The sequence below is a fragment of the Ascaphus truei genome, chromosome 5, assembly GCF_040206685.1.
Source record: "Ascaphus truei isolate aAscTru1 chromosome 5, aAscTru1.hap1, whole genome shotgun sequence".
Lineage (NCBI taxonomy): Eukaryota > Metazoa > Chordata > Amphibia > Anura > Ascaphidae > Ascaphus > Ascaphus truei.
The window spans coordinates 177,686,036-177,701,617 of record NC_134487.1 but is presented as its reverse complement, the minus strand read 5'-3'; the positions used below and the strand labels follow the sequence as shown (position 1 = coordinate 177,701,617).

The 15,582-nt window shown below is 41.7% G+C and overlaps 1 protein-coding gene across 1 annotated transcript in view; it reads right to left on the bottom strand.

The window, feature by feature from the left end:
- The window catches only part of GMCL1 (germ cell-less 1, spermatogenesis associated), a 126,228-nt gene that overhangs the window by 56,704 nt on the left and 53,942 nt on the right, over nt 1-15,582 (bottom strand). Inside the window, exon 7 of the mRNA XM_075601326.1 lies at nt 13,178-13,243. Within this exon, the coding sequence (XP_075457441.1) occupies nt 13,178-13,243 (66 nt within the window). The remainder of the gene's footprint in view (nt 1-13,177; nt 13,244-15,582) is intronic.

Genomic DNA, 15,582 nt, shown 5'->3' with positions numbered 1-15,582 from the left:
AAAGTTGTGAGTGGAGTACCTCAAGGAACGGTACTGGGACCTGTGCTTTTTAAATTTGTTTATTAATGACCTTGAGGTTGGCATAGAAAGTAAAGTCTCCATCTAGCTGCTGACACAAAATTGTGTAAGGTAGTAGAATCAGAGCAAGATGTAATTTCTCTCCAGAAGGAATTGGAGAGACTACAAACTTGGGCAGGTACATAGCAGATGAGGTTTAATACAGATAAATGTAAGGTTATGCATTTGGGAAACAAGAATAAACAGGCGGCTTACAAATTAAAACAGGGATAAATTAGAAGAATCCTTGATGGAGAAGGATTTAGGACTGCTTGTAGACAGCAGGTTTAGCAATGCTGCACAAAGTTATGTAGTAGCTGAAAAAGGCAAACAAGATCTTAACTTGCATTAAACGGACAATGGATGGAAGAGTATACCTTGAAGGGAGGGGCTACAAATCTCCCACAAGCTGCTCAATAAGCAGTTACAGGTGGATTGGCTAAATGCATTAATCACACCTTAATAGTGATGTCTGCTGGAAATGTGCTGCTAGGGATTTAATTTGGCCTTCAAGGTATATATTCATTAAGTAAGGTCCCTCCAAGATCACTTTATGTCACTTTCTACTTTACAAGCAGTGGGTGTCTTTCGACTTGCCTATATGCAAGTATCTTTACTGGTATATACCAGTTTTTAACTGCACTAAGTCACAGAAGCATAGGCTTTGCATATTAACCCCTTCAGGGCATAATTCACATTATTCACTAGAATTTGAAAGCGTTTAGCATAGGGACCGGCTATTGAGGCTTACCTTGATGTTGGTTAGCAGACTTGTCATGATTTGATCAAAAAATGCAACCAAAAGTCTCCTTTGTCATACAGACTTAGGCTGGGGCCATGGTACCGCAGACCGTGCGGGCTGAGCGAACAGACTGCCTTAAAGCAGTGTTCGCGTCCATGCGGCGGGCGGGTTCAAACTGAATTCTTGGCGCGACAGGCCGGTCACATGAGCGCTTCGCCCAATGAGGGCGAACCAGCTCCGTGAGGCCCCTAATGGCCTGTCCACTATGCTCAGGGAAAGCACCTGCTTCATCACATCCTTTGCACGGGCAAAGGCACCATGGCCCAGGCCTTAGGTTTCACTATGTATATTTTTCGCCATATATCGTTAGCCCAATGGGATAAGTGCAGGGATTCACTTTCTGTTTTTCAGATGTAAACAGGGCTCAGATACAGTAGACATGTATATATTTAAAAAAAAAAAAAAAAAAAACAACAACACTAAGGTAATTAGAGGCTATGAATAAAAAGTGTGTCAACCATCTTCTGCCTGTATGTAATAACATGCTTGTAATGTTACTGAATGATGCAACCGAATTGAACCAGAAAGAGGACACAGGCTAAAAATTCACCTCTTTACCACCAAAATGAAGGAGTTCAGGTCAAATCTTGTTCCAGGTTGATCAAATACATTTAAATGCACTTCAACCTTGCCAATAATTCCAGTACAATAAATTGTCATCATAAATAAAAATTGGCTGGCCCCTACACACACACGGTAATGTACTTCAAACTGTCTTTCAAGCGACAGGTACAGCAGTGGCAATGCTAAAGGAAAATCAATGTCAAATGACTCATGGACACAATCAAGTGTGACCTCTCCTACCAGTGCCTAAACAAAAACTAGCAAATTCCAACAAACAGTGAGAGAGTGTTGGCAGCCCTCAAGTGCATCATCAGTGCCTGTAAAGAGATTTGGATTCTCAACCAAGAAGTTAGACTAGTTGGCTTATTCTCTCCTTTGCATATAGTTTCGCCTATATAGGCCAGTCCACGTGTACATTTAATCAAATATATGATGCCCTTTGCATGTTGTATAATTCTTAATCGTGCACCTGCATCCTGTCTGAGGATGTGTGAATGTTGGACCTTTTGTACATTACCACACTGAGCCCAGTTAAAGCAGGGGCATGTACCTTTGATTGGTGTCCATTTGAAACGTAATCATAGAAGATTTGGTGGAACCTACTGTATGTATGCCCTCATCAGCTAGTCTCGTAATGTAGGTGCCTTCCTGCATGATGATAGGGGTGGGTTTCCAGATGGTTCTTCCAGGGCATTGTCAGATTGCAATATTTGCCCATATTTTCTGATGCCGGTCCCTACTTTGGTACTCAAAATGTGCTATGTGCTGACATGGTATATGCCCTGTGCCAATTTTCCTTTCATTAGGTTTAAGTACCGTAGGTTTTGTAATATCCATGATTCTCTTTGTCTCTCTTAAAAATATCAGGGGGTAGCCTCTATCTGCAAATATTTTGGACATCTGTATAAAATGCAAGTCAACTTTACAATCATCACTGACTGTGTTTAGCCCTGTGAAATTGGGTCCATGGTAGTTATTTCATTGTTGGATGGAGGAAGGTATTACTGTCAATTTCTGTCATATAAATTTATAAATAAAGCACCTTTTTTCTTGTAGACCCTGGTGTCTTATGAGTGATACACAAAAGTCGAGGTAAGCAAGGGTCAAAGGCCACTTTCTACCTACATACAAACAGAAGGTCACCCAGAGTTCTCCCACAAGAAAATAGTTAGATTTGAGTATGTATTGAGACCCGCATCTAAAAAATATAGATGTAGGCCTCTCTACATCTATAATTATCTAAATGGCACATCACTTTATGACAGGTCTGACAGGTCCTAGCTAGACTCTTTACAACAGATGGGGACAATTATGCACCGAGTTCGAAACCACTTCTCTGTACATATTGTATGATACTGAAATTGGAAATGAGACATGACACCCGCTCAACCTTGAATGCATAATTTAGGCTTCGAGTTGGTGCACTAGGTTAAACAAAAACTATAGCAAAGAAAAGTATTTTCTTTGCTATGATACTAAAATTCCCTAAACAAAAATCTGAGTATTGCTATAAACTTTCCCCTGATGTGACCCTGTAAGGTTTTATAAACTATGTGGTATAATCAGGATGGTATATTCCAACTCCTCATCTTCAGGATAATTGTATACTGTAACTACAGACTTGTTCCAAATAGTTAGACCCACAGTCAGATTTGATTTAAGCAATTCTCTGAATTAATATTCACTATATAAATTAACTTCTGCTGTGACCATACAGATCTGAGCACATTATGTTGGTGAATTGTATAAATAGGTGAACATGTAATTGCCAATACGATATAACTGTAAATGCTTAAATTTAATTCTCTGACTTGGCATTTAATGGATTTGACACCGTAGCAGTCCTCACCACAGAATGATTCCTTTAATTGTTTATGATATACCAGGGATCTAAGATGGGACAGGTACTTGAGTCAACCATGTTAAGTCGCTCAGTTTATTAAAATCTGCCTTTCTAAAGTTTCAAGTCTTTGTTGAACCCATGTAATATGGTTTTTCATAACTGATTTCAAATGAGACCATATTATGATCACTGTTATTCAAATGTTCCCGGACTTCAATATTTGTTTTTACTTCTACATTGTTTGATATCATCAAATCCAGTATTATTACCCTTCTCCTGGTTGGTTCCTCAATAATTTGGGTTATGTAATTGTCTTTAAGCACCCCCAAAAACCTGTTTCCTTTCCTAATGCTAATCTCATTGCCCCAGTCTATGTATGGATAATTAAAATCACCCATTATACAAACTTGACCTAGTTTTTATGCCTTCTCCATTTGCAAAAGTATTTTGGCTACATCTTTCCGCACAGATATTTGGTGGTTTATAGCATATCACTACAAACATTTTCTTTGTACTTTTAAATATCCACCCACAAGTTCTCTACATTTTCATAATTCCCTTCATAAACAGCTTCCCTTATAAAAGGTTTTAGATCCGGTTTATCAAACATTCTCTACCTCCTCTTCTATTTGCTCGATCCTTCTGAAAAGGGGAATAACCCAACTGCCCATTCATGTGTTTCATCACACCATGTTTCAGTAATGCCTATATCTTCATACTACTCCCTTGAAGCTATTAATTCAAGCTGCCCCATTTTATCTGTCCGGCTTCTTGTATTAGCAACTATGCATTTAAGTTCTCTTTCAGTCTGTACTATTATCTTATCTGATCCTGCCTTTCTATGCCAATTGGATTTAGTATTTAGAAGTTTTTCAGAATTATCTGTATTTAATATGGGTGTCTCCCTGATTGCCAAACTCCCACTTGCCCCCATTCTACCTCCATGGCACCTTGCCATTTCCCCATCCCTATCTATTCAGTTCTTTATCTGTTTCTTGTCTCCCCCCTCCACCCAAGTTTAAAATCTCCTCCAACCTTTTTAACATTCATCCCCCTAGCACAGAAGATCACTCTTCTTCGAGGTTCAATCCATCCCTATCATAAAAATAGCCCATCTCAGAAAAAGAGTCCCAGTGCTCTAAAATCCCCAAACCCTCCTTCCTACACCACTTCCTTAGCCATGCATTAACCTCCTTAATCTTCGACTGTCTCCATGGGGTAGGGCATGGCACTGGTAGTATTTCAGAAAATACTACCATGGAGGTCGTTGTCTTAAGCTTGTGGCCTAGATCCCTGAAATCTTTGGTGTCAACATGTACCAAGACCAGCCGGGTCAGACCCAGACCCTCTCAACAATCTGTCTACCTGATCCGCAATGTGCCAAACTTGACCCCCGGGAGACAACAAACTGTTTGGGTCATGGCAACAGATTGCCCTATCTACCATCCTAATAAATGCGTCCCCTACCACCACAATCTTTCTTGGTCTCTGAGTATCCAGAGTCCCCTCTGTGCTAGAGGAACTATTCCCCTAGCTGGTAGAGGAATCAGTCTTCCCCAGCCTTGCCAATCCTGACTTGACACTCCCAATATCTTCACTCAATATGGCAAATCTATTGGGATGGGTGAGCTCAGAAGTGGCCTGCTTCTTCCACTTCTTGCTACCCAGCTACCTACCTGATAATCACTCACAGCTCCACCATCTGCACCACTAATTCCAGCTAGGGCCTGCTCAGTGAGCACTAAACGCCTTTCAAGATTGTCAATGTCCCTCAATATTGCAGGTTTCCTCTTCAGATCAGCAATCTGAGACTCCAAAGAGACAACCTGTTCACACGTCTCACAGCGGTATGCTCCCTAGAATAGCTGTCAACATGTGGGGGGGAGGGAGGATGGGAGAAGAGATGTGATCAGATGGCTGGTTCTGTACCCCCCTTACATATTTAATTTTAAATTAAATGTACACTAGAATAATAGTTTTTATTTTTTCATTTAATAAGTAAACATTGAGAAAATACAATACAAACTTATAACTCTATAAACCTATTGCTCCCATCTTAAGTTCTCTCAGTCCATTATCTATACTGTCCGTTGGTTACAATCCTGCCATTTCCATTCTTTTCTTCTCTCTATACTGGTAAATCTGCCTCTATGGTTCATCCTTGATAGTTCTATTTGTATATATTTGGCCTTTTCCTTTCTTTTCATCATCAATCTTTTATACGGTTATTAGTCTCCTCTCTGCTGCTCTCTCATTCTGTCTCGAGTTTTCCCATCAAATGACCATCTCCCCATTCAAATTCCAACAACTTTCTGCTGCCAACTGCCATAGAACTCCTGGCTGGCAGCTCCTCTGCAGGTTCCATGTGCTGCAGCTCAGCTCATGCAAAGTCTTTTAGTATTTAATTCAAGAATATTAATTGTGTGTCAGTTTGATCCCTTACAGTCTCACCAGAGATTCCATAGCGACTGTGATCACATGATCTGATTAGGCATACAACAGTGGCCAATTTAAAAGCATCTTACTGTTTCTATTGGTGTCTTCCGACCGAAGAGGTAGGACAACTTTTGTCCTGTTCAAGTTTCTGTAGTTAAACTAACCTAATGATGCAGTTGAACGCACATCATTGGTAATTTGGCCAGATATAGTCTCCGTAGCAATGAGATGATTGCCCGTGTTGGCATTAATTTTACTGGCATTGGAAGCCTTCCACTTACCTATAAATAGCAGTTTTAAATCACTACTGCTCTAGGTTGCCAAAAGGCCATGAAGGCCCGAAACATCGCCCCCCACCTTTTAATCTTTTGTATTTATTGTGTATTAAACAAAGTGTTTTGGTTTTTTTTTTCTTCTGCTTCGGGCTGCTGTGTTATATACACACTCACACACGCCATTTAACCATTCCGTACAGATATTCTCTGTAGGCTGCTGCAGGATGCTTTGAAATTTGCTGTCACATTTATTGTGCCAACGAAGTTTGTGGCTGTTTTGTACAAGTAGATGTCAAGTAAAAAGGGAGAAATGACCCCGATTTTCAGTGTGGCTGAATAAATGGTTTCCCAGAGGCTGATTTACCCTGTAAGAATGGTGACCTTCCTAGCCTGTCAGCTCAAACAGCAAGTATACAGAAAAACTGACAAACCAGCACTGTGAGACATTTAAAACAAACAAAAAAAGGCAATTAAAAAATAAAACTTCCCTGCCAAGCTCAATAGAAATGAAAAGTAAAGAGCAGAATGTATAAAAGCCAAGAATATCAGAAAAATAAACTTTTAAGCCTGATTTATCTAATTTTCATAATCGCTCTGAGACACCAACATATTTGTTGCCTTAGCTGTACAGAGGTTAACAAGATAATGTTTGAAATACTAACAAAGCAAAATAAAAAGGACAAATTATTAATGACAGATGGAGAATTCCCTAATCAGTCACTGCAGAAATAGAAAAATAAGCAGATAAGGACTGCTGTAATTTGTTTCTGCAAATCCAGAGTATGTATGGCATTGGAGGGTCAAAAATTAGGAACAATTTTAAGTCAATAAATAAACTGCCGACTTCCGGTGAGCGGGCCTTAGTAATGGCCGCATTTTAGAAGTGCTCCACACAAGCCTCCCCCAATACATCTTTAATAAAGATTAATTCACCCCAAAACTGATCTGAAGCATAGGAGGAGTGCAATATAACATACAGCAGCATTCAATCAAGCTAAATCACCGGAAGTCAGACCGTGCGGGCTAACAGGCGTGGACCCAGAGACCGAAGGCAGGCTGTACGGCGGTGGCGGTGTGGAGACACAACAGAAGGCCTGATAAAGCTGCCAGAAGACGAATCGGGCTGCCGAAGATCCCGTACCGGATCAGGGAGAAATATGGACCTGGCGGCACCCAGTCAGCACTAAAGGAGCCGGCGAGATCTGTGCGCGCCGCAAGGCCGGGGGTGGAGAGAAGCCGGGGGAAGATGCAGAAGGTAGTGTTGCATGCCAGCGCATGGCTGATTACCGGGCAGGGAGGTAAAGGAAAATCCCGGGAGGAGACTGAGATCCTGAGCGGGACCAGTTAAAGACACCCGCTGGGCTGCTCGGTGTGGGCACAGCCAAATTAGGCCTCGGGAGGGAAAGAGAGAGAAAAGGGGTGAGAGGCTAACTAAAGGCCATACCATAAGGCCAACACCAATCTGTGCATCACAGGCCCAGGGAAATCATAGGCACAGCAAAATCGGCAAGTGCCAAACTTGGATAGACAATCTCAAAATAATCTCCTGGCATGTTGGAGGCCTAAACTCAATAACAATGCAGAGGAAGGTACGTTCCCATATTAAGAGATCTAAAGCGCAGGTGACATCTTCTAAAGGAAGACACCAAAAGACTTAGAGCATCATGGATCAAAGAAGTAACTGCGGCACCGTTCACAGGAAAACAAAGAGGAACCGCAATATTAATAACTAAAAACGTGAACTATAAAATTCCCAAAATTCTGAGAGATCTGGGAGGAAGATATCTTGTGGTTGACATAACTATAGAGGACTCTAGAATGTTGCTGGTCGATGTGTATGCCCCAAACTTGCCTATCCATTTATTTTTTACAGATATGTACCAGAAGATCCTGGATTGGGACGCAGCCAACGTTGTTGTGGGCGGGGACCTTAATGTGGTGGAAGACTGGACACTGGACAGATCAGGAAACAAAAGGGTACCACACCACTTCCACTTACAGCGGAACACTTTAAAGTCCTTCAGGGAAAATCTAGTGCTGGTAGACCCCTGGAGAATTTTAAATCCGCTAGAGAAATATTTCACATTCTTTTCACATGCACACACCATGTTCTCAAGAATAGATCGTTTCCGAATGTCATCCAATTCAATGCAAAGAATCAACTCTGCCAAAATAGAGAACATTATAATCTCAAACCATGCACCAATATAGATTAATATGAGATTCAAAAATCCCAAAGTTCTCTCACGATGCTGGCGCATGCCCACTTATTTAGTCAAAAGAGTTCAAGGAATATCTGCGGAACCAATGGTCCCACTTTGAGACAGATAATGAGCAGCACAAGGTAGAGCACATCTTGTTTTGGGATACATCCAAAGCAGTGCACAGAGGCCATATAATTGCTTACTGTAGCAGGAAAAGCTAAATATTGAATACTTAATCTAAATACACACTTAACGCAAGCATTCAACGCAAACAACTCAGCTCGGGACAAAAAATGCTATCTAGAAACTAAAGAAATTTACGAAGCGCTATTGACGGAAAGAGTGCAAACCCAACACATACCAAAAAAAAACAGAAATTTTAGGTGGGGCAATAAACCTTGGAAAATTTTGGCCAACCTAACAAAAGAAACCAAATTAACTAATCAAATCGTTTCTATTTGTACAAAGGAGGGAAACAAAACAACGAAGGCAGAAGAAATATGTGCAACTTTGTAAACTATTACAAGGTACTATAATACACAACAATCGCAGATGATAAAGAGTTATGAGAAATGTATAAAAGATGCAGATCTTCCTCAAATCTCACCAACAAATAGAGAGGAACTGGATAAACCCATTACATCCCTAGAGGTGCAAGAAACCATCAACACACTTAGAAAAAACAAATCACCAGGACCGGACGGCCCGAGTGCAGAATATTATAAAATATTAAACCCAGAAGTAGCAAGAACGGTAACTAATCTATACAACCATAGAAGTACGACACAAAAAAATGACGCAAACTTTAATCTTGTAAAAATAATTGTCCTCCCAAAGCCAGGCAGAGACCCAAATCAACCTTCATTCTACAGACCCATATCCCTGCTAAACCAAGATTTCAAAATTGTAATGAAAATATACACAAATAGTCAATATATATTTAAAAAAAAAAAAAAAAAACACTCCCAAATATAATATCCCCTGAACAAACAGGTTTTGTTCCTGGGAGGCAGTCAGTCACAAGTGTAAGATCTGCAGTGGCTGCAGTAATAACCTCAGGGCAATCCAATGGACATCATATAATAGTAAACCTAGACGCCGAAAAGGCATCTGATAAAATAACATGGGCATATACCACCAGGACACTCCATGCTCAACATTTTGGGGAAGAGTTTATAACGCTAATCAAAACTATATACGACTCACCCAGGGCCTTTATCACAGCTAATGCTCAAAACTCTGGCTCTTTTGCCTTGCAATGAGGAACGAGACAGGGTTGCCCCCTGTCCCCAATGTTATTCGATATAGCATTAGATTTTCTGATTTAAAATCTCATCTTTTTTAGATATCTATGGTATAGAAATAGGAGACAAAGAACTAAAAATTGCAGCTTTCGCAGACGATGCGCTTCTCTTCATCTCAAACCCCCAAAAAGCAATACCAGCCATTATCGAAGCCATACAGACATTTAGCAAAGTATCAGCTTTAACTATAAACTATGAAAAATCAGAAGCACAAGCCCTCAACAGCAAACAAAAAATAGAATGGAGGGGGACCTTCCCCTTCAAGTGGGCAAAAAATATATACTGTATTACATTTCTAGATGTACTTATTCATCAACTATACAGTATAAATATAAAACGATTGGTAGAAAATATCGCACGCACATTACAAAAAATGGCAAAACCTAACTAACATTTCTGGGGAGATGCCACCTTCTCAAGATGACAATTTTCCCTACAAATTCTATATATACTTGTCAAGGGAGACCAGGCCATTTACACATTTTTACCAGGATCATGCCTTGAGCAAAACGAGTTAATGAAATAAATTGTAAATTAATTCACAGGAAAAGGCAAACACACAATGTTACACAAACAGCAAAAAGACACACTTACTTGGGAATTGGGGTTTAAAAACTAGGGGCTTTTCAATCCAAAGCTTACCTTAAAAAGTCTTGGAACTGAAATCAACCTGCAGTTCCAAATGCTACAGCTCCCCCCTCTCCAAAGGGCTGGATTTCACTTGGTGCTTAGAATCTTAGAAAACGTTCAGAGAACTTTGAGAGACCTTGGAGAACACTGGAAAACACAACTCTCTATTGGGCGCAAGGGGTTATAATACCTCTGACTTTCATTCAAAAAATACTATAGCCCAATCCAAAGTGTGAGAAATTTCTCCGCAGCCAATCAGAGACAAGCTGGCAGACACAACAGGGTTACCTGGAAATCTGAATGAACCAAGGGGCATGGGCAATTTGGCACATCTGACCCTGGTTCCCTCAATGCCACCTGTGGTGACCGGCTCCTGCCAGTCTGGTGGGGCAAATGGACATGCAAATAGCGTCCATTGATCTCAGGACATGGATACTTGTCCTTCCCTACTGTCAAAATGGTCTTGATACCTCAGACACATCCTCTGTGGCTTTCATCTCTACCGTATGAGAAGACACAGTGGCACCCAAGTTGGTAGCCCACTAGCTCACTCAGAACACTGGGTCTGAACGTCCCAGCTCATCTCTGTGCAGAAACAGATATGTTTTAAAACACACTGTTCCATAAAATATACACTTTAAAAATATCCTCAGTCTTTTGGTTATGGGAAATAGAAGAAGCTGCACATAATTTTTTTACTAACAATATTCCCCACACTCTATACAATAAACTTAGGGCTGGACTTTTACAAGTCCCCTAACAACCTTGTAGATGATTGGAGTACCCCCAGACCTCTATACTGGTTCTGGGTGACCTGGGCATCCCCATTAACCTTGCGACCCCTTGTCTGTTTCAGGGACACCTCACATCCCTATACCCAATTTACTTTTCTGGGCTGTGCTGAAGCATGGACCCCTAATGGTGAGTCGTGCAAGCGTTTTCAAGGGGAGATATTACCGAGACAATGTGTCTACGTGCATCCAGGCATCCGACCTGTACATTTTTAGGGGAACCAGCAACTCTGAGCCCTGACTAGATAGACACAAATCAGACAACACCTTCTCCGCAACACAGCCCCCTCCCTCCTCCCCCACCCGAAACTCATACCACAGCAATCCCTGCTGGCATCCCTGAAAAAGTAAAAACACTAAAATTCTTTGTCGCATAATTACAGGTAATGCTTTGCTTTTATAACAGTTGGGCCAGAGCCGACACTCCTGAACCCCGAAACATGGATCAGCGGTAACCAAACAGGCTTAACCTTTATTAGATGATTTGATGAGCCTGGCTACCACTTTACCATCACAATACTACAGATGATTCCTATCATAATAAAAGATAAGTATGAAAAAAACTCTTAAGAAATCTTTCCAGATTTTCATATGGGGGGAACAAAAAACCTAGAATAAGTATGGCAAAACTGCAGCAGCACAAAAGAAACTGAGGTGTAAACCTCCCCTCACTTAGAGTATACAATACGGCGGCACTTCTAAGATATGCAGGAGACTGGATCAACCACACAAATTATTTTACAATACAAGAATTAGATCAGCAACTAAGTCCGGATATAAATTTGATATATTTACTGCATATGTCTTCTAAAGAAATCCCAGTAGCCATTAAAAGAGAACCCGCTATTATTACAAGGCATAGTACAGAGCCAGAAAGCACTCCATCTAAAGAGAGACAAATCACTATTTCTACCATTCATTAAAAATCAAACATTTCAGGAAGGTAAAGCGAGCTATCCATTTGTGGCCTGGGAAAGGAAGGGAATTCTTGGTATAAGACAGCTACTACATAAACTAGACAACACGATATGCTTGTTCCAAGAACTAAAAGATAAACATGCACCATCTAATACACAATTTTTGGCGTATCTCCAAGCCAGACATTATACACTAGAAATACTAAACAACCTAACAACTGAAGAAAGGAATAAACCACGTGATGATGCTTTTCTATATGGCTAGTTTTGGGAAAACCTCAATATATACCAACTTTTGAGGAGGATACTGGATTTTGATAAGACCCCTGGTATAGGAGCTTGGCTAACAGACTGCTCGGATCAAAGTATGGAAAATATTATAAGACAATTTGATACATCGCTAAAAATTATCCCATCCACAATATACCAAGAAATGCACTACAGTATTTTACATGGGACCTATACTACTGAACACCTAAATTTAGATTCCAAGCACAATTGGCCCCGGACAGCAATTGTACAAAATGTGCAGCCCAGGGGGCGGATCTTTTGCATTGGTTGTGGAACTGGCCAGTGATCAAAAAACTCTGGTCACAGATTGGCAACTACTGCAAAGAATCTCCTAGACACAAATGTACACAGACTTAGAATATGCGATCTTAAATGTTATAAATGCAGATGTACTGTAGAAAGGGAAAGAGAGAACCAAACTGGAAAGAGCAAATTTAGACAAATTATAGCCATGGCAGCAAGGAAAACTATTTTGCAGCAATGGATCCACAATACCACCCCCCACCCCTCATGTCACAAACTATGGAAAGTGAAACTGTTTAGTTTATTCACACTAGATTGAGTAGAAGAAACGACTGAGAGAAAAGAAGGTAGGTGTTTTATTGCCATACAATCAGATGAGATAAAGTTAAAAATACAAGAACATTTTCAATATACAGCGTGGTTCGCGACACGCATGCTGGCCAGAACCCAATCAGTATTTAAACATTACACAGTCTAAACCGGAATATACGGTAGGTGACGAAGAGAGACCAGACAAGAACATTGACCGCCACCACGGCACAAGATGACGGTGTTATGAGCGAGGATGTTGTACAATCTTGGGTTACCCAACTGGAGCATTCTATTTAAGTTTATGTTAGAATTTGGTTGGCTATATACCATCAGTTTGTTTGAAAATAAATTTTTGTTTTGTTAGTAAAAATAATAATAAAAAAAAAAACGTATTGTTAATATGTATGCTTCATTATGTAAAATTGAAATGTATAATATGTACAAGTTTGCAGGTTCTCTATATAATTAAAAAAAAAAAAAAAAAACTCACTGTATGTCCTTAACGTACCTTAGCTCTTTAAACAGGTCAACGCTTTGATGAGTCATCAAATTATTCAGCAGCCATTCAAGGCACCTGTAATTGTACAAATGTGACAATGTAGAAACATTAAGATTGGAGGAGCAACAAGAAGAGCAGAGTCAAGGTCACAGGGCATAGCAACTATAAGGCTGCGGCTTGGGTGAAGCGAAGTGCGTGCTCTGACGCTCGGTGCGATCTTATTGGGGAGACATCCAAATTTGATTTTTCAGCGCGATGGCGGGTCACGTGACAAGGTATCAACCAATCACAGAACAGCAGTCAGAAAAACCAATCACAGTACAGATGAGGATGTGATGACCACGCCCCACTCAAGTCAGTTATATGCCCCCCCTCCAATCTGTGGCACGCCTCCCCCCCGGCACGTTCGCAACTGCAGCAGGACATCAAAGTGCTCCTGCTCAGGGAGTGGATGACGTTGCGGCACTCGAGCATGAGCACGGGTCACTCCACCCTGGCCGCAGTCCAAGTGAAAAAGTTGTATGACACTTCATTGTATAGTCCAGTACTTATATCAAAAATTAGAAGGAGAGGTGTGTTTGTCACCTATGCCTTCTAGCTAGAAGCTCATTTACAGAAGCACTCCTGGGACTATTAAAACATAACTTTTATTAAGTCTCACATAAGATAAAGTCTACATACATAAGAAATAAAGACTACAATATTCATTTAAAATGGAAGGCGGTTGGAGTAGTAGGGTGGGGGGTGAGGTATATAGCCCTATAGATATAATCCTTGAATATATAAATGGATGTACATTTGAAGCACCCCACAACCATAAACACAAATATGATAAAAGTATCTCAGTTCTGCCTAGGAGTGTGATGCTGAAATGTGCAATGTAACAAGGTGCAGTCACTAACACAGCATACCGATCAAACCAACCTATGATCGCTAAGGAGTGGAGTCCACATCATAAACCTATGCTATGGGATGCAGATGAAATTATAAGCAAACCCTGATGGAATCGCAATTATATAGTATATAACAGGTAGTATCAATCAATATAGGGTGGGAACTGACTCACTACAATTAGTGTGGAGGACTCAACACAATCATAGGTTGGTGGTATGTGAATTAAGCCTGTGTAGGACAGCAGATCTGCATAATGAGATAATACATCAATATACGATTGTATGTGTGTTAACATGTGACATAACAAGCAAAACACACAATGGGTGCTAGTGAGAAACTGCTACTGTGAATGCAATTAACTAGCATTGAGTGTACCCCAAACGGGTATGGCCCATAATATAGTAGGGACCACCTAATATGCAGAGAGTGATATAGCAATGCTAATAAATGAACCAAAGATGCATCTCCTTCCATGCAAAATAGTCCTCTGTTAATAAGTTATATTGTACTAAGACATCTACCCTTGAATAATAACACTGGATCAAGAATTGCAATGAATAATGTGCGTCTGGATTATAAGTGCACACGGCGGTGCCTGATAAACACTGCAAACAACACACAGCAAATGACAAGCACATAACTACGGAGCCTGAGGAAGCCCAAGAAAGGGTGAAACGCGTAGCTCAAAACCCCCCAGTGTTTTGAACCTTTGCAGCCACCGTCTGGAGTGGGACAAGGGAAGCGCAGCACTACATCCGGACGCGGAGGGAGTTTGCTGCAAAACCACGAGTCCTGCATTATATTCCCTATAGACTGGCTTTTTGAAGTGAAACTTCTTTAGTGGCACCTATTCTGATGGGGTAAAACGGGAGCGATGGGGGACAAATGTGAAACGGAAGTGACGTCACGGCTCCCCCATCCCTCCCCCCCACATGCCTGCTGTGACATGCGTCGCCGGCGGCCGCTCCTAACAGCCGCCGTTAACCCCACACGTCCGCTGCCATGGGTGTACAAATATGGCTGGCGCAGAGCTTCCGGTGCTGCGGGTGTGGGTGTAGTTAGATGGCGGAAGCCCCGCAAGTCCTCCGGCTGTTCAGCCTCTCTCCTCCCTAACTACGCTTCCCCTTCCATGTGTCCCGCTGACTGAGCGCCGCCGGGGCTGGAGGAGGAGAGCCGCCATTCCCCCCACACGTCCACACAGACATTGGAGGTTGAGGCGCATGCGCAGATTTGACCGCCGGGTCCCGCAGGCCAGGAAGCTATCTGCATCCGTTGATGCGAGGCAGCGCATGCGCAGAGTCGCCCACCCCTCGTAGCAGCGTCGGAGGCTGAAGCGGAAGCGGCGCCGAGAGTGGAGATGCAGCTGTCCCCATCCCTCCCCGATCCACGCGATTGAACTAGGACAGCACAGCACGGGGGGGGGGGGGGGTGCTCGCCTCTCACTGCTCCGGTGACGCGGGAAGCGGGGGTTTGAGTGCGCCGCTTCCAACGCAGCACTGCCAAGGGGGGGCTCTCAATCA